We start from the raw sequence: 19,762 nt of genomic DNA, 5'->3' as shown, positions 1-19,762 counted from the left end.
AATGCACATAAACTGGATATATTATTCTGCTTTCTAACTACATGCAGGAACAGGGAAAATAAAACCTTGCAGAGGCTGATGTGTGTGTGTTCTTCAGTATATGTTCACAGCATAGTGGTGCATCCATGGATGAGTACAAGGTTGGATTTGTCCATCTCTTTTTATGAAACATTATATATTAGATACAAATCTTTAAGAGACGCCAGATATCTTATAAGGCGAACAGCTCTGTGCCAGTCATCTTGTGTTGCAATATGCAGGGCTAAAGGGCAAGGCTGAGCACTTCAAAACTTTGCTGATGTTTCTGAGCATTACCACACCCTGCATCTAGTTTATACCAAAAAATTGTCAGTCATGGAGGGAGGGAGAACATTTTGCACAGAAAGGCAAGGCAGCCCAATCCACATGGCATGCATTTCACAAGGAAGGTTGCCATCTCTATCCCCACCCCCATTTTTTTCGTCCCTTTAAGTGGCAGAAATCCAGTTAATGCAGCATTCTTCCTAAATATTTATGGATCTTCTTTTTTGGGAGGGGTGGGGGAGACTGAACTAGGTGCCTTTTTACCTGCAATGTATAGTCAGGAGAAAGGTTTTTTTGTTTGCGTGGCAAGTCCCCTCCCCCATGTGAAATGAAGACACTGGACACAGTATTTAAGGTTAATGGGCATAAAAGGCCACAACTTTACTGATTACAGAATTGGAAGGTATTGGCCTTAGGCATTGGCTCCTAACGACTACCCGGCATGGGGACCGGGAAGGGTCGTCCACAAGCCGTGGGAGTCCTGTTGAAGTACGCCAACTAGGATCCCAACGGGTGTCACCGCTCTGGGGCGTGCCGGAGGCCCTTACCTCCCTAGGTTTTGGACAAGGCAACGCCCCCCGGAGTCCTCTACCGGACTATCCTTTTCTTTTGGGGAAGGTGATGGCGTTTCCTTCCCCCCTTCGTTTGCATAACAATTGACCCCTGCCAATGCCTAACCGCCAACACCGAATAAGTTGTGACGTTTGCTACGAGGTAGGCAAAAAAACCAAAAGGCTCGAAGAGCGCCAACTTGGAAAAATTCCTACCAGGCCCCTTGCGGCGACCAACCGAAGTCCATAGCAAGGTCAAAGCTACCTAAACCTAAGGGGTGGGTGGGATGGGTAAAAACCGCTCAGCTGGAAAGGGCAAAAGAGGGCGGTCCCCGGGCGTACCCAGCCTTAAATAGGCTAGGCCCCGCCTCCCCGGTCCGCCGATTGGCGGGCTGGGTCACCGACACGCCCGGGGATTCCCTAATCTCGCGGGGGCAAAGGACAGCCCCCGCGTGGGATGTGGGAGGGATTTCTGCCCGCAACTCCCTCTCCTCCCAGGTCGGAAATGGCTTTGCCAGAACTTTACTGCCTAGTCTTATGCATCTTTAAGGAACAAACTCTCAAATGTATACTAACCTGATGCCACAATGCCCTGCACAAATGCTGCTTGTCCTTTCACAAAATCCTTCCAGTGGGCACCACCTCTCCTACTTGGCAACGTGATAATTGCCCCAAGCACCCGTCTCTGAAGGTCTGCTGCATACATGACCTGCCTGCTGCTGTCCTGGGTTCCCTCCCATGGACTGGACTCCCCCCTCTGCAATGAGAAATGGACAAATCTCTTGGTTTCACTTTCCCATTTTCCTGATCTCAAATTCATTTCTGCAATCCGTTTGTGATTATTGTTTGTTCATGGGGTGTCCAGAACACTCTCTAGTGCTGTTATGTTGAATGAATTTCAGTTAGTAAGTTTTGAGGACATGGACAATGTGTTTGGATCAGTTGGGACTTGCACTCTGGACCCGGACCTCTCTTGGCTGATAAAAACCAGCAGGGAGGGAACAGCTGGCTGGGCCAGGGAGGTGGTTAATGCCTCTTTACAAGAGGGGGTGGTCCCTGCCTGCTTGAAGGAGGCAGTGGTAAGACCACTCCTTAAGAAGTCCTCCATGGATTCAGAAAAATCTAAGGACTCAGCTACATTAGTCCAAAAACAGTGTTTTGAATTTGTTATAAACATGCAACACCAGATGGCACCAGAGAGAGAGAAAAAATCTATGCAAATTTTATATAGCATTTTTTTTCTTTTGTTATAATGATTTAACTTCTGACTTATTTATAGTGGGGGCGTTTTCCCTGTGTGTAGATCCATCCTACCATTGACCATAGCATCCTTCTGGCACTGCTTTGTGGTGGTTCTGGTCCTACACGAATGGTGATGCTTGAATAATGCTCTTCAGCTCTGTGGAACCCTCAGCATGGGGTTCCCCAGGGTTTAATTTTACCCCCTATGATGTTTAACCTGAAACAGAGTTTGGAGGAGGTTGCTGACAGCATGCAGCTCTACTTCTCCTTTACATCTGCAGCTGAGGCAGTGGAAGTTCTGGATCATTGTCTTGCCTCAGTAATGGACTAGATGAGAGCCAACGAACTGAAGCTCAATCCAGATAAGACTGAGGCTCTGTTAGTGGGTGGTTCCCTAGACCGGATGGCTGGGAGGCTGTCTGCTCTTGATGGGGTTACACTTCCTTTGAAGGAGTGGGTATGTAGCTTGGGAGTACTCCTGGATCCTTTGCTGTCACTTGAGGCTCAGGTAGTCTTGGTGGCATGGAGTGCCTTCCATCAGCTTCAGTTGGTGGCCCAGCTGTGCCACTATTTGGACAGGGATAGCCTAAGTTCTGCTGTCTATGTTCTGGTCACCTCTAGGTTATATTACAGTGGTACCTCAGGTTACATACGCTTCAGGTTACATACACTTCAGGTTACAGACTCCGCTATCCCAGGAATAGTACCTCGGGTTAAGAACTTTGCTTCAGGATGAGAACAGAAATCGTGCTCCGGTGGCGCGGCGGCAGCAGGAGGCCCCATTAGCTAAAGTGGTGCTTCAGGTTAAGAACAGTTTCAGGTTAAGAACAGACCTCCGGAACGAATTAAGTACTTAACCCAAGGTACCACTGTACTGCAAAGTGTTATACAAAGTGTTACAGACTGTTTGGAAACTTCGCCTGGTGTAAGAATTCATTAGACAGGTTGCTCACCAGGGCAAGATGGTTTGAGCATATAATGCCAATGACTGCATTGGCTGCCAATTAATTTCCAGGCCCAATTCAAAGTGCTGGTTTTGACCTGTAAAGCATTAAATGGCTCAGAACCACAATACCTGAAGGACCAGCCCATCTGAGGACCTTTTTTGTGTGACTCCTCCATGAGCAGCTCAGAGGGTGGAAACACAAGAACAGGCATTTTTAGCAGTGGCCCCCTGTTTATGGCATGCTCTCCTCAGGGGGGCTGCCTGACGCCTTCATTACAGATCTTTAGGAGCCCTGTGAAAACATTTCTCTATAACCAGGCCTTGGGCTGAATAAACATTATACAGTATAGCCTTTTAAATGTGTTTGTGGGGTGGGGGTTATTGGTTTGCTTTTGTTTTATTATGTATTTCGTGTTTTCATTTTGTGTGTTTATGCTGCGTGAACTACCCTGTGATCTTTGGAATTTAATATTAATTTAATAAATGATAAAAATGAAAATTTATCAGTGTTTTAGTGTGATTTTTTTCCTAATACATATCCATTTTTGTATGCTATTTTGCAAGCAATTTCCTCTTATACAATGCATTTTATATGTTATGTTTTATTTTATTATATATGGCATTATTTTCAATAATAATACATTTATACTTTTCTATGCACACATTTTTGTGCTTATTATTTGCTAGAATTTCAGAAAGTATACCTGCTTCAGTTCATATCTTGTTTCAGCAGGAACTGTGAATCAGGTCGGGTCTCACAAGAATCTAAACTAGACCAAATACGCTGCCCATGCCTAACTTGCAGCCTAGCTCCAGTCATGCGCTCCAAGTTCTTGGCAAACAGGAAACCTGGAGAAGATGGTCTGACTCTTTCTTCTAGTGCCAATTGGAGATTTCCCAGTTCCTACAATAAGAGCCTGAAGGCTGTGTGTTTGCAACCCACTCGCCTGGAAGTTTAGAAGCAGGGTGATGGCAGTACTACCTAAAGGTTGGAGCCATGGGTAATGCTTTACCCCCTCACAGGCTCTGACACTGCACTCTGGAATGCACACGCTTGTATATCTAACTAAGAATAATACATCCTGAAGTTATTATTGATGAACCACAAAATCTGATTGTTTTAAAAGTGCTGCAAGGCACTGAGTTGGTTTTGCTGCAAAAGCCAGCATGGTTTCCTGCTTCCTAGAATGTTTCCAATAGTTATTAAAAATGCATTGATTTGACATATTCAAATTAAACACTCTTTTCAATATTATCACAGCAATTCCTGCCAGGAAAAGCTGAACCTGTTGGATTTTCGCCTGTCTTGCCACTGCTAGAAAGACAGGAACTATTTTTTAAAAAAAACAACAACAACATACAGTTTATATTTGTGTAAATTTCCAAAGCACTGAAATGTCTTCAGAACTCTTTTTAGGTTATCTATACTGATGTTTCTGAGTGTATGTTATTCTTGCAGGTGAAAAGGAGCAGGCTGCTATTTGCACACATAGAGAATGCCACGACCTCATATGGACTTTTGCACCCAAGTACACAGCTTGCTTTTCTAGGTGTTGCACATTAGCTGTAGTTCCCCCCCCCCTCTCTGTGCTGTGCAGTTGTTCGTCCAATCATACTCTTGCATGCAAATATACTATAGCCAGTTCAGATAAAAAGGCACAATTATATCGAAGTGCTCAGTCAGGGCAAATATCACTGAACTTTTCTTACCACCTCCTTTCACCTGTGTTTCAGGAACTAGTCCAAACATGTCAACTACCCCGGCTTTGCCAGAGCCCCTCAAGGATCTGAAGATTCAGTATACTAAGGTTAGTTATATTTATGTGGCTTAACTTCCCTCAAGCTCTGCCACTGAGGCAATCTTCTTGTGTCTTATTGCTGTAGGTTTGTGCAGCTCTCACTTTAGCGGTGGATCTCAGTGCATATAACTTTGTTGCCGGTTTTTACCTATGGATCTCACTGCAGCTTTATTCCCTGGTGTTCTCCCCTGTTTCTGCAGAGTGTGGCTGCTGACGGCCATCCTGTTTCAGAACGGTTGCAATTGTTACTCTGTGTGAATTATGTCTGAAGCTATGATTCTGTGAGCCCAAAGCATTTTAGGGCTTCAGCCTTAACCATGGTACTATTTGTAGACCTATGCATATGTACTTGGGAGAAGCCCCATCAAACTAACAGCTGGATCTTATGCATGTTTACTCAAAGCAAGCCTCACTGGGTTCAGTGGCACCTACTCTGAAGGAAGTATGCATGAGATTGGGGCTTTTTTGTTTTGGGAGATGTGTATAGGATTTGACTGATGCCTAGGAACAAGTTCTGCAGGAATTATAGCATTACTTCCACAGCGGTGTTTCCAGGACTGGATTATAACAGAGTATTAATGGTTTACAGAAAGAAAGATACAATCAGCAAAGGGGAAAATCAGAATATGTTACTGTATTAGGGAATGTAACATTGATTTATAATTACAATTCATTCCTAAAATATGTACAGTAGACTACAATCTTCTGCACATTTACTGGGGAGTAAACACCACTGAGCACAATGGTATTCACTTCTCAGTAGACGTGTGTAGGGTTGCACAGTTTCTTGGGGGGAAATCCAGCAGAATTGTTGAAATATGAACAACACACATGCATCGCCTACGTACCTGGAAGAGAAGTGCATAAAAGCAGGCCAGCCACTTGAGAGCAATAATGAGATGGACAATCCTTGCTAGTAGACTTTCTACAATCTAAAAAAGGCATTGACAGGCAAGGCAAAGGGCTGGGGGAAATAAGAGGGTCCATGGCTTGAGGGCTTGTCTTTAGCCAGCTAAGCTGGAGGACTTGGATGCAGCCGGATGATTCAACCTCCAGTAGTGCACAGAATGGCAATAATCTTATTTGAGCTGAACATGTTGCTCAGGTTCTGCTTACAGCGGCATCTGGTTGGGCCTTGTGAGAAGAGGATGCTGGACTAGATAGGCCTTTGGCCTGATCTAGCAAAATCTTCTTATGTTATCATGTCATCTGTAATACTGTGCAAGAAAAGACAGCCCCAAGCACATTACATATATAGTTGCATAGTTGCTGCAGTTCAGCAAAAGTGTTCCTCTGTAGCAAGCTTGGGAATCTGGGTGAGAGACACCTCATGAAATCTGTATTTGCACTGCACATGTGGGATGGGGATGTACATTCCTATCTGCCTTGAGAGCAAAAGGAAATGTGCAGCCCAATCCACTCTCTTGAATCATTGATTGCATAGGGCCTGGCTGCAGCTAGACTCAAGCTAACATATTTAGTATTCAGGCATTAATGTACTAGGAAGCAGAAGGCTTCTCAAAATAAAACTAGATTGTTTTCATGTTCTTCCTATATTCTAAGGACATAATAAACCTGTATATCCAGTTTCCAGAAGCTCTTGAAAGAAAAACAACAGTGGGTTGTATCCATTCCACTCACACAACTTCCACTTGCACAACCAAACTCCCCCCTCTCCTCTCCCATGTAGCTCCTGTGCACCCTCAGAATCTGCCTGGGGGGGCTGTGAGACCCTTTGGAGCAGATACTGGGAGTGTGAAGGAAGGGGAAATCACACTGCATGAGCAGAAGACCACTCAAAACATGCAGCATTGACTGCAACCCAAAGAGTCTTGTGGCACTTTAACATCTGTTATGGGATAAGTTTTAAAGGACTGCAATCTACCTGGTCACATGTATGAAATGCTATCCTACGTTGCAGGTGTGCGCGTGCATATGTGAATGCAGGATGGGGAAAGGATTGTAAACAGTGGAGTCAAAAGAAAACAAAATGCAGAAAAGTATGCTGGTGATAATTATCTTATTAACTGGGCCTTTCATACAGACACACACAACATACATCCTGGCTTTGGTAAAACGATTTTTTTTAAAAAATGATTTTTTAAATTAAAAAATCAATTCTGCAGTTTCAGTCCAGAAAAGACAGCACTTAACAACACTGCAGTCTTCTTTTGAAGTTCCCGTATTCACGTTATGTTGGTTGCAGTGTCATTGGAAGCTAAAATGGCCTCTTCTTGTTTTTTTCTATATTGCCATCTTAGAGTAGTGCTGTGTAGAGAAAAGCCTGTTTGTCTTATAAGAGAATTCAGAAGTGCCATTTTGGCAGATGATGGCATATCATTGGAAGCTGATCAGGTGAATGAATCTCAAGGGTTGCACAGAATAGAATAGAATAGAATAGAATAGAATAGAATAGAATAGAATAGAATAGAATAGAATAGAATAGAATAGAATAGAATAGAATAGAATAGAATAGAATAGAATCATAGTTGGATGGGACCCTGAGGATCACCTAGTCCAACTGTTTTTGGGGGGCAGGGGGCAGGCAGGTGTGGGGACTCCCTGGTCCTGAACAGGGTAACCATGCCCCTGAAAGACTAGGTGCACAGCCTGGGAGTCATTTTGGACTCACAACTGACCATGGAGGCGCGGGTCAATTCTGTGACCAGGGAAACTTTCTACCAGCTCCATCTGGTACACCGGCTGCTATAACTTGTGGATTGAATCAGCAGAATGGATTTTTATCACACTACATGAGTTAGTTGGTTTATCAGTGCCAGGATGTCTGTGCTATCAGCCCCGCTTTTCTGCGAACAATGTAAATTACCACCACCCATACTTACTTTGGATCTGACAGTTTACCTCCTCTAACCATCAAGTACCTGAAACTGAGGATACTTCTTCATATCTCTGATGAAGTGGACTGTAGCCCACAAAATCTTATGCTGTGATAAAGCTGTTAGTCTTTAAGGGACCACAAGATTCTTCGTTGTTTTTTCCATATATCCAGCTAAGTCCTCTGCCTTAAAAAAATCCATGTTGCAAACAAGCTTGCCATAGAAGCAAAGGATATCATAGCAAATTCTTTCCATGCTTATGCACAAACAAACGGATAAGCAGAAAGGTATTATCTTATCGAACCCCTAAAGTAGTTCTCTCATCTTACCACCAGCACGTTGCTATTCCTTGCATCAGAGTATAATTGCTAAAATAGAAAGTATCTTTGAACTTTGTACAGATTGGCAGCAAACGTTTTGAAGATTTTCAGGTCATCTGAAGGAGAAAGGAAAATAGCTGTGCAATTAAGAGAATCACTAGCAGGGCCCTTTGCTTATCACTTTATTGGCCAGAGATTGCTGTGAGTTGGGGGCAGGTAGGACACAGCAGGCGTTTGAGCATTCCAGCCAGTCTGTGCCTTTCCCAGCAGTTGGGTGTGCAAACTCTGGCAGGTGACGGAAGTTCATCTCCTTGCTGCTGAAGGATCACATGCTGATAGTTACACACAGAAGTGTTGTGCAAGGCAAAAGGGCAGGTACATCAGGGTGGGCTCCCTCCCACCCTCCTTCCCTTAGATACCTGTCAGCCCTAAGCCACAGTTTCTCACCTTTAAGCATGTGCTCAACTCTCTCGCATTGAAATCAGGCTTGGCTGGATCACAGCCCCAAAGGCATAATATTTCACAAAGAAAAGAAGGAGAAATTTGGGAGGCCTCTTCTGGAATGTTGAAAGCATGAGGAAAAGGTCTGGAGTTGTGACTTTATTCTCAAATCTGATCGTTCCCCCTTGGTAAATGCTTGGAAGAAACACCCTGTGGAGGGACCCAATTCTGCAGCCTCCTCACCTGCTCCTGCCCATCTTGGTGTTTGCATTTCCTTGATAAGGCAGTAGAGATGTGGTGAGAGTTTGGCAATATTTAACAAGTTTCAGAAACTGGCAGCAGTGTTCAGCTTTTTAGGATGATAAAACACTCCAGAAAAGTGGGGGGGGGTGTTTATGTTGCAGGTATAAGGTTCTTACTTCTTTTCTCTAAAAAAGAAGGAAGGGTGAAAAATGCAGGCTTTCCCTTTGAATTATGTCCAAAATAAAATACTTAGTCAGCATAGGAATTTCTAAAATGTGCTATGTCCAAATCCAGATTAACCACCACATCTGATATTTCCATAATGCCAGCTAACTGCCTAATATTTTACTGTCTGTGATGGTGACAGAAGTGATCATGAAACCAATACAGGCATTGACAAGGCTCCCCAGATCCAAATAAATAGATAGCCAGTGTTGAACCTGAAGCACCCAACTTCTAATTTCAGCAACTTACCGGTATTTGCCACTAGCTGAGACTGGCAGAGGTAAAGAACAAAATTAATTTGAGTGCCTCTAAAGGGAAATGGGACCTGAAACGGTGCAGGGAAGACCTGTAGTAGCTTCTGTTCTCGTCTCCCTACCTGGGACTTTGCAATTTGATATATCCACAAAATTCTATCTCGGCTCGCTTAGCACAGCTTTTTTTGGAATTGTGTGACTGATTCTGTATGGGCTTTTAATGATTTAAAAAGAAAGAAAGATGGGCACACATTTAGCATGCTAATCCTAATCCATTTTCTCTTTCCAGAGGCATACTGAAGTGTGAACATGGGATGAAAAGCTTAGCCCCTAAGTGTCAGGCATAGCCAAGCCTGCCTTTTAGGGGGCAGGTGTGCCACGACTCAGTCTAATGCACAATAAAGTTCCACTTCAGTGTGTCCCTCATCCATATGCAGCCTGCAGCCCATTGATCCCGTTCCTTGGGATGCTTTTGCTTCTGATCGAATAAATGATGGAGCAGACAGCAGTATACCATTGTCCTGATCCACAGATCAGGGATTCCAGAAAAGGATGTCAAAACTGCCAAAATGATTCATTCTAGTGCTTTGTTATGAAAAGGTGAATACTTCAATGCAATGCCAGAAACCTTACTGCCTTTACAGACTCAGGATAGACACGAAAACAGCAAACATTCATCATGACTGCCTGCCCCCAGGCAAGCATTTTGTGCATTGCTTATACAGAAAACATCATGTGTCAGTTTGGTTAGAAACCCCCATTGGCCCGCCTGGCTCACAAAGGCAGGGATGGCAGGCAGCCAAGCCTCATGGACAGCTCCCCTCCCTAGGCCAAGAGCCAAGCATCCAAAGTCCACAGATAAGCAGAGCACCAAAGCAAGCCAAAGAGCATATATCAAAGCAAGCAGATAAACATATATGAGCTCATTCTTGCAGCCAATAATAGTTAGTCCCGGGGTTCCCTTGCCTACCAAGATGGCATTTACAGGCCTTTAGAAACATTTTCACAGTTTGGTTCTACACAAAGGTGAATTTGCTACTCAGCTCCAAGCAAAATCCACAGCAATGCACAAAACAACACACAAAAAGTAATCCTATTGCTATAATTGTGACAAAAATCATTAATAAGTGGTGCTACACCCCCAAACCCCCAAACCCTTGGAACCACCATGTTTCCTGTCCCAAATTGGCTATATATTGATGCAACACTTCTCATCTATCTATTCTGTTTTACAAACCCCTTCTAGAGCAGCCGTTGCTCAGGACAACCAGCATAGTCAGCCAGATTCCAGAGGGTGTGTTGGGCGGAGATGTAGCAATAGCACTGCAGAGGTAGCAGCCAGAGGGCTTATTATTATTATTTACTTATACCGTGCCCACCTGGCCAGGTTTCCCCAGCCACTCTGGGCAGCTTCCAACAGAATATTAAAAACACAATAAAACATCAAACATGAAAAACTTCCCTAAACAGGGCTGCCTTCAGATGTCTTCTAAAAGTCAGTTGTTTATTTCTTTGACATCTGATGGAAGGGTGTTCCACAGGGTGGGCACCACTACTGAGAATGCCCTCTGCCTGGTTCCCTGTAACTTCACTTCTTGCAGTGAGGGAACTGCCAGAAGGCCCTCGGCGCTGGACCTCAGTGTCCGGACAGAACGATAGGGGTGGAGACGCTCCTTCAGGACCGAGGCCCTTTAGGACTTTAAAGGTCAGCACCAACACTTTGAATTTTGCTCAGAAATGTACTGGGAGCCAATGCAGGTCTTTCAGGAACTGGAGTTATATGGTCTCGGCAGCCACTCCCTGTCACCAGTCTAGCTGCTGCATTCTGGATTAATTGCAGTTTCCGGGTTACCTTCAAAGGTAGCCCCACATAGATTGCATTGCAGGAGTCCAAGTGGCAGATAACTAGCACATGCACCACTCTGGCAAGACAGTCCGCGGGCAGGTAGGGTCTTAGCCTGTGTACCAGATGGAGCTGGTAGACAGCTGCCCTGGACACAGAATTAACCTGTGCCTCCATGGACAGCTGTGAGTCCAAAATGACTCCCAGGCTGCAGACCTGGTCTTTCAGGGGCACAATTACCCCATTCAGGACCAGGGAGTCCTCCACACCCGCCCGCCCCCTGTCCCCCCAAAACAGTACTTCTGTCTTGTCAGGACTCAACCTCAATAGACGCCATCCATCCTCCAACCACCTCCAGACACAGAACCTTCACCACCTTCACTGGTTCCGATCTGAAAGAGAGATAGAGCTGGGTATCATCTGCATACTGATGAACACCCAGCCCAAACCCCCTGATGATCTCTCCCAGCGGCTTCATGTAGTTGTTAAAAAGAACCCCACAAATGAGAGCCCAGGGGTCTGAACACTCATCTTCCCACACCACTTTCTGGACACTGCCCAGGAGGAAGGAGTGGGACTACTGTATAACAATGCCCTCAGCTCCCAGCTCCTCTAGACAGTCCAGAAGGATGTCATGGTCGATGGTATCAAAGGCTGCTGAGAGATCCAGCCGAACTAGGAAACAGCTTTCACCCTTGTCCCTAGCCCGCTGGAGATCATCAACCAGCGTGACCAAGACCTGAATCCTGATTGGAAGGGACACAAATAGTCCGCATCCTCCAGGCATGCCTGGAGTTGTTCAGCAACCACTCAATCAATCAATCAATCAATCAATCAATCACCTTGCCCAAGAATGGAAGATTTGAGACTGGGCGATAGTTGGCCATATTGGCTGGGTCCAAAGATGTTATTTTAAGAAGTGGTTTAATGACCATCTCTTTCAGCAGGTCTGGGAAGGCTCCCTCAGAGAGGGAAGCATTCACTACCCCCAGCTCTTCCCAGCTCACTTTTATGAGCCAGGATGGGCAAGGATCAAGGAGACAGGTGGTTGGTTTCATGCGTCCAAGCAGCCTGTCCACATCCTTGGAGGTAACAGATTGGAATTGATCCCATGCAGCTTGACTAGACAGAGCTCTAGCACTTTCCCGCCCTGGCCTTGCTCCCACGGTGGAGTCTACCTCTTTCCGAATCTGAGCCACTTTATCTGCAAAAAACTTTGCAAAATTATTGTAGGAGATGTTGGGCCCCGATGGCAAAGGTGGTTCCGTTAGATTGTGAGCCACCTGAAAGAATCTCCTGCTGCTGTTTTCTGCAGATGCTATCTCCACTTGGTAGAATCATAGAATCATAGAATCATAGAGTTGGAAGAGACCCCAAGGGCCATCGAGTCCAACCCCCTGCCAAGCAGGAAACACCATCAGAGCACTCCTGACATATGGTTGTCAAGCCTCTGCTTAAAGACCTCCAAAGTAGGAGACTCCACCACACTCCTTGGCAGCAAATTCCACTGTCGAACAGCTCTTACTGTCAGGAAGTTCTTCCTAATGTTTAGGTGGAATCTTCTTTCTTGTAGTTTGGATCCATTGCTCCGTGTCCGCTTCTCTGGAGCAGCAGAAAACAACCTTTCTCCCTCCTCTATGTGACATCCTTTTATATATTTGAACATGGCTATCATATCACCCCTTAACCTCCTCTTCTCCAGGCTAAACATGCCCAGCTCCCTTAGCCGTTCCTCATAAGGCATCGTTTCCAGGCCTTTGACCATTTTGGTTGCCCTCCTCTGGACACGTTCCAGTTTGTCAGTGTCCTTCTTGAATTGTGGTGCCCAGAACTGGACACAGTACTCCAGGTGTGGTCTGACCAGAGCAGAATACAGTGGCACTATTACTTCCCTTGATAGGCTCTTGGTAGGCTCAGCGTTGAGCTCTAACCCGTGTCCGGTCTGATTCAGAATGATTTTTCCACCACCAGCACTCTAGCCGTCTCGGCAATTGTTCATCACCCTCAGCCCTGGGGAAAACCACAGCACTGTCTGGGCTCCATGCAGTCGGAGAGGGCACTTTGGAGCCAGACAGTCAATAGCTCTGGTTAACTCCGCATTCCAGCGGACCACCAGGGAATCAGCTGAAAGGCCATCAACATGGGATAAAACATCCCCTACCCTCTGGATCCACTGAGTGGCAAGGGCGGACCATCCGAATCTCTCCCACCTCCATGCATAGAGGAATGGTTGTGGAGAAGTCCAGTTGCACCAGGAAGTGATCCGACCAGGGCACTTACTTTGTTTCACTTTTACTTAGTGTCAAATAATCCACATCCATAGAGATAAACACCATGTGTAAGGCATGTCCATGACTATGAGTTGGGTCAAACTTATTCAGGGACAGCCCCATGGAGGCCATGCTTTCCACGAAGTCCCAAGTGGGCCTTTGTAAGGTCATGTTGGCATGGATGTTAAAATCCCCTAGGACAACCAAACTAGGTGTCTCCAGGAGAACATCTGCCACGACCTGAAGCAGCTCGGGCAGGGAATCCTAGGTGCGGCGGGGAGGTTGGTAACCAAAAGGAATCCTGTACTGCCCCTATCATCCAACTTCCAGAACATGCATTCAGAAAACTGGGTCTTCCCAATAGGACGCCTGGTGTAAGCTAATGACTTCCTATAAATCACTGCAACGCCCCCTCCCCACCCATATGACCCGGGTATCTATGCATAAGAGAAACCTGGCAGACAGACAGCAGCAAGAGCAGGCCCATCTGCTTCATCCAGCCAAGTCTCTGTTACCAGATCAAGTCCTCCATCCATGACAGCCGTCTTGTGAATCTTTGACCTGACATTGCACAGCAGCACCTTAAGGCCATGTGGGTCTCCCTTGTTGATTCCAATATCCTTCCGGTCAAGACCAGACCCAGAGGCAGGGGTAGTCTTCAAACAACAACTAAACCTGCCTCCATTGTCTGGTCTTAGCGTAACTCCTCCACCTGCCTGTGATCACTGAGATTGGGTGTCTCAGTGCATTCTCCCCTGTGGAACTTGCCCCAGCCATTCTGAATCCTTGCCTGGAGTGAGGGGCAGTGGGGACCTGTGGCTGTGATTCTGGACAGGCTTGGAGCTCCCCAAGACTGATCATCTGCCTAGGTAAATCCATAACTGCTGCCCTCAAGGGGCTGAGTTTAACATGTTACTGAAGCCTGGAGGAAAGAGAAGCAGCTGCAACAGTAGGCTGGCTGTTTCTGTCTGTGTTGAAAACTCAGGGAGATGACTTAAAGGCTTTGCAGGGGTGGGTGAAGGCTAGAGAGACTGATGTTTCTCTGGAAAGATATATGCAAGCCACCACCTGTGACGTTGTAAGGGATTCAGCTGGAAAGTTAGAGAGGCAGGAAAAGCAGTTGCTCACCTTTGCTTGTTGATATGTACGCAAAAGTGGACGGCTGCAGCACCCTGAGGTAAAAGCTATTGCTCCACCAGGTTGATCACCATCAGGGTGGGATCCTGAAGCTGAGGATAGCACCTCAACTGACGATGGGGAAGGGGAATTGCCTTCAGGTAGTGAAAGTGAGGGAAGGATGAGGCTGCACATCCTTTGGTGAAGTCTAAAGTGAAACAACCTCGGGGGCTGCTGCTGCCCCAGCCCCACCAACGCAGGTGAACAGCGTTCACACCTGGTGTGCTCATGGTTACGAAATTTCACCAGCAGCCACACAAAACACTGCTGGCCTGGCTGTTACATTTGTGGGATGAACAGGCAAACACCTGCTGTCTTGGTCTTCATTCTCTGTCAAGAGAGCAAGGCTTTGCCGACTTTTGACAGTTTGCACCTTCTTCTGATAGAGTGCTGGAGCTGATCATTCTGTCATTTTGGGCATCACACGGGCCCTCCTTTGGGCCTGGGGATCAAGACAAGCAGGGAAGAAGCAAGCAAGAGTACCAGACTCTGGGCCATAGCCAGAACTGCGGGTCCAGGCTACACTACCCATATATTAGTGGCATCCTGTATATTAGTGACAAACCCCATGCTGTAGCCCCAGGCAGGCATGAAAAAGAGGAGCCTTATTTGTCAGCTATGATTGATATGCCAGGGTTGATGGCAAGTACAATGAAGCAATTGCCTGGCTACTTCATCACATACCTAAAGTCAGCATGGATAGGTCTATCTGTCATGTGCCACAGCAGTTTGGGCATAAGAATTGGGCTGAAATCCATTTAATTCCATGTATTCTCACTTGCAAGCATGGAGGTGGGATTTATGTTAAAACAAACAGACTTTTCACACTCATTTCAATGGGCACTAAGCACAACTAACTTCGTCTAGAATCTAGATTCAGTTCATTTTCCAAAATCAGGGTTTATTCCTGATGTCTCTCCATGCCCCAAACTCATACTAAAAGCCAGTAAAAGCCCTTAACAAGACTCTCGTGTGTTTTGGGTTAGTAAGGAATTCAGGAAATGGCCTTTGATATACATACACTAGTAAATATTTTACTTGATTATGCTCCGGAGTTAAATAATGATTATTCAACTAATAATGTTGTCCTTTGAATTTTTCTGTTACACTTTCAACCTAGCTTTTTAAAAACAATTAAAAATAATTTATGCTGCAATGTTTTAAAGGCTTAACTGGGAATATATCTCAATGAATTCAGTGGAACTTCCTTTTGCTGTGGGTTGCATTGCACAGTACTAATTTGTAGTTATGTAGAGCGACTGAAAAAAAGCTTTTTTGTTGCCTTTGGGAAGCTAAGCTGAAAGGCAACATAAATGTATTATTTACTAAGCAGAAAGAAAAATATAAGACTCTTAAACCAATATGCTGTGAAAGGGGGTCATTTGTATGCCCGTGGTGTTAAGTCTGAAAGAACTCTGACATTAAACTCTTTGTTTTCTTTATGAGTTAAATTATTGGCAACCTTTTTCTACACAGTTCAAATCTGGTAAAGCCACTGAGGGTCAAATACAACTGTTCTGCTTCTGTAAGCCATATCCATATCATGGGAGCATCAACTGGCTATGCTTGGTCTGGGAAAGACTTGCTTGGCTTCATTTACCAGAAGCTGCTCAGCATGGACCTTGAGCTTTGCATTCAAGGATCTCCCAAGGCCACCTTCCTAGGGATAAGCTTCCTGGACAAGGCTTCCTTCTGTGACATTGGATCAACTAAGCCAATGGCAATCAGTGGAGCTGTGGCACCTTTGCTTGCATGGCATCCCAGCCATCAAAAGGGGCAGAGGAGAAAGGGACTTTGGAGAAGACAAATGTAAGCCATCTATTATAGATGGATAGGAAGACACACAAACATTTTGCATACTGGAATAATGTTAGGCACACAAAGTCTTCTGAACATGTTTTCATTTTACCAAAATCCAAACTCAGTGAGTCACAGACTTGTACAAGAGAGCCCTCTGAGGAAACTAAACCCACAATTAGCAAAATAAACACCATAGAGGACACCTCATCCATGTTGTGCTTTCAAATACTTGTTCTTGCAAAGAGGACCAGTTCAGACAGGCCCAGAACAGCTGTTGATGATGATCCTGCTTGCTTATTTGTTCATTTCTTCTGCCTGTCAATTATGATATGTCATTCACAATGGCATGCATTCTGCCTTAGCACAAGGGAGCTCAGCTTCCATGGAAGGCTTATTAGAAAGAAAAGTGATGAGTGTGCTAGCGTGACCCATTCCCTGCACTTCAACAGCCTAGGAGTTCCCTGCCTCTCTGTCACCCCCCTGCAAGCACATGAGGGGAAGCCACAGTTCTTGGGATCATAGGAAGTTGTCTGAATGGAGGGTCATGCTAATAATGGCTACCAGCCATGGTGGCTATTTCTGCATCCACCGACAGAAGCAGGAAGCCTCTGTGTATCAGTTGCAGGGAATCACAAGTGCCCTGTTGCGCTCAGGCCTTGCTTGGGGGCTTCCCTTAGGCTTCTGCTCAGCTGCTTTGAGAACAGCATGCTGGACTAGATGGGCCTCTGACTTGCTCCAGTCGGGCTCTTCTTATGCTCTACAGTTACCAGGTCACACTGCTGGCCTATTTTGCTCAGTGTTGTTTATCCTCCAGGCTCTTAGGCAGAGGCCCCCACACTGCCTGTCCCATCTCCTATTATTTTTTCCTATTACAGTGGTACCTCAGGTTACAGACGCTTCAGGTTACATACGCTTCAGGTTACAGACTCCACTAACCCAGAAACAGTATCTCGGGTTAAGAACTTTGCTTCAGGATGAGAACAGAAATCACACGGTGGCAGCAGGAGGCCCCATTAGCTAAAGTGGTGCTTCAGGTTAAGAACAGTTTCAGGTTAAGAACGGACCTCCGGAACGAATTAAGTACTTAACCCGAGGTACCACTGTATTTAAAAAACCCTGCAGTTAGCTAGCATGTCATCTAGTTTTGCCCGTGTTGGCTGTGCTGCAGTCAAGCTGTCATTTGGAGATGATGAGAAGAGGAAATAACATGCTGTACCTGATATAAAAAGCCCTTGAGTCAGTGGCCTAAACGTAGCAGTAAGAACTTCCAAAAAAGGTATGTTTCACAATTGTCTTTTTTTATAAACAGATACGAATTTGACTTACCCTTGCATCACATGGCACTGTTATATTAATATTTATGTTTCACGCACTCTCTCATTTTGGGAGCGCACCTTGTTGCCAAGCGTGGGTTTTCATTATTTGACACTCTGCTTGTTATCTTCTTGTGCCGAATTTAGTTTTCATCGTAACAGATCATGGTTCTGCCCTTATGTTTTTTTAATCTACATCTGGGCTTGGCTATCGGTTTCCCTGGAAAGGATTTCGCTTCCTGCTTGTTTAAAGGTTAGAACTGCATAGGCAAAATGCTTTCCAACTATTTGAAAATGGATACTTTTAGCTATCTTACATCTGCTGCTGAGTAAACGAGTATGATCTCTGGGTTGCTCAGAACCAGGATATGTTTAAGGTAATATTATTACTAATACTGGCACTCGTCTTTGTTTTCATGGTGCACCTGCAGCCTAGGAGGCAAAGGGAGGATTGGGAAAGGAACAGGAGATAGAGGAGGAAAGTCCAGGTGCATCAGGTGACCCCTCTCCTCAATCCAGCCCATACATATGGGAGCAGGAGAGGACCACCTCCCCCCCCCCAGCCATTCTGCACACCTTTGAAAACAGCCAACACTCATTGGGTTTGACATTCACAGGTTGTCCACCTACATGTAGATCTGGTTACAGTGGAGAGGGGGAACTGGCTAGATGGGTGCAGGCAGAAGATGAGGCCTTGGTTCCTGGGGCCTCACGTAGGAGCTGGCTGAAGAGAAGCACCATCCACTTCTGACATTAATTCAGGAACACTGCACCATCAAGGACTCCTGACTGCTCCACGGAAATGAATGAAAGGATGAATTATGAAACTTCGTGAATAGTATTTCAGTAATTTACGACACAATACATCCTGTGCAAATCCTACTGCAAAGCGAGAGCCAGTGTGGAATAAGAGAGTGTTGGACCACTCTCTGGGAGACCAGAATTTTAATCCTCTTTCAGCCTTGCAGCACACTGGGTGACCCTGGGCCAGTCACTGTCTCTCAAGCCAACTTACCTCACAGGTCTGTTGTGAGGATAAAGCAGGGAGGGGAGAACCACCACTTTGAGCTCCTTGGAGGAAATGATAGTATATAAATGTAAATAATAATAACTGTGGTAAATACGAAGTGAGACAACATGCTTCACTCATGACAAGGACTTGAATGACACTGGAGGGGGGGAGCAGCTTTGGATGGTGGCAGTGAGACATCCGATGTAAAACAAAAATAGTATAAGGAAGGCATGGGATCCAAACAGGCAGTTGTGACCTTCCAGGTGCTTGACAGCACTTCCTGATTTTTCCTGCCCCAGGAAGGAACTAGAAACAAGGATGTCAAGCACCTCCTGGGATGCTGTACATGACAGGTGGGTACTGTCTGTATTGGCACCATGTGGGAGCAAGAGAGAGAACAGGCCCGGTGCCAGCAGTCAGTTTGCCTGGGGCCTGGCAAAGGCCCCACCTGCTCAAAAAGATCCCTCACTGGCCTGACTCAGCTGGGCTGCCCTGGGTAAATTTAAATGGCAGCAGCCACACAGATGTGAGTCAGGCTAGGCATCACTGCCAGCCCCACTCTAAGATGGCACCCAGGGTGCTGGGGAGGAGGACAGTCAGTACTGCTGTTGCCCTGGTGATGGCAGGGGGGCAACTGCAACTGCGTGAGGAGGTGTGAGTGCTGTCAGGAGGTCCATAAGGGTCCCCTGAAGGCTGAGGAAACAGAAGGTGGTTTTAACAAGCAAGTGGAATGGTGGGATGGGGATCTTTAGAAGTCAAGTGAGTGGCTAAAAAAATATTGACAAGAAAAAAATATTTGTAATTCCATCTCCTCAGTGTAAAACAAATAATTTGTGCATCTCTTTAGTCTGCCATCTCCACCAATCAGCCTTAGGATCAATTTACACAACCACTTTGTTTTCAGAAACCAGGAATATCTCTCTCTCTCTCTCTCTCTCTCTCTCTCTCTCTCTCTCTCACACACACACACACACACACACACACACACACACACACACACACATTTGGATTTAATAGCATTACCAGTATTTTCAGTGCAACTCAACATGAGCCAGGAAGAAAAAGATATCAGGGATTAACACTCTCTTTGTGTTTTTTTAAAAAATTGTGACAGGGGGATATAGTTGTGTAGTGGCCATAGTTCTGAACTCTCTCTCTAAATAGTTCCTGGTTATGACATTTCTTTA

At 45.5% G+C, this 19,762-nt stretch overlaps 1 protein-coding gene across 2 annotated transcripts in view; it reads left to right on the top strand.

Moving 5' to 3' along the window:
- The window catches only part of ALDH1A1 (aldehyde dehydrogenase 1 family member A1), a 60,836-nt gene that overhangs the window by 15,455 nt on the left and 25,619 nt on the right, over positions 1–19,762 (top strand). The window contains exon 2 of one of the 2 annotated variants that reach the window (XM_083464952.1): positions 4,777–4,850. In XM_083464952.1, the coding sequence (XP_083321078.1) occupies positions 4,791–4,850 (60 nt within the window). In that variant the 5' untranslated portion in view covers positions 4,777–4,790. Of the gene's footprint in view, positions 1–4,677; positions 4,851–19,762 lie in introns of those variants that run through there. The other variant, XM_083464951.1, reaches the window with a different exon arrangement.

Source organism: Podarcis liolepis, assembly GCF_965112155.1.
Source record: "Podarcis liolepis genome assembly, chromosome: 11".
Classification (NCBI taxonomy): Eukaryota; Metazoa; Chordata; class Lepidosauria; order Squamata; family Lacertidae; genus Podarcis; species Podarcis liolepis.
Note: the sequence above shows the minus strand (reverse complement) of the source record. Positions and strands in the feature narration are given on the sequence as shown.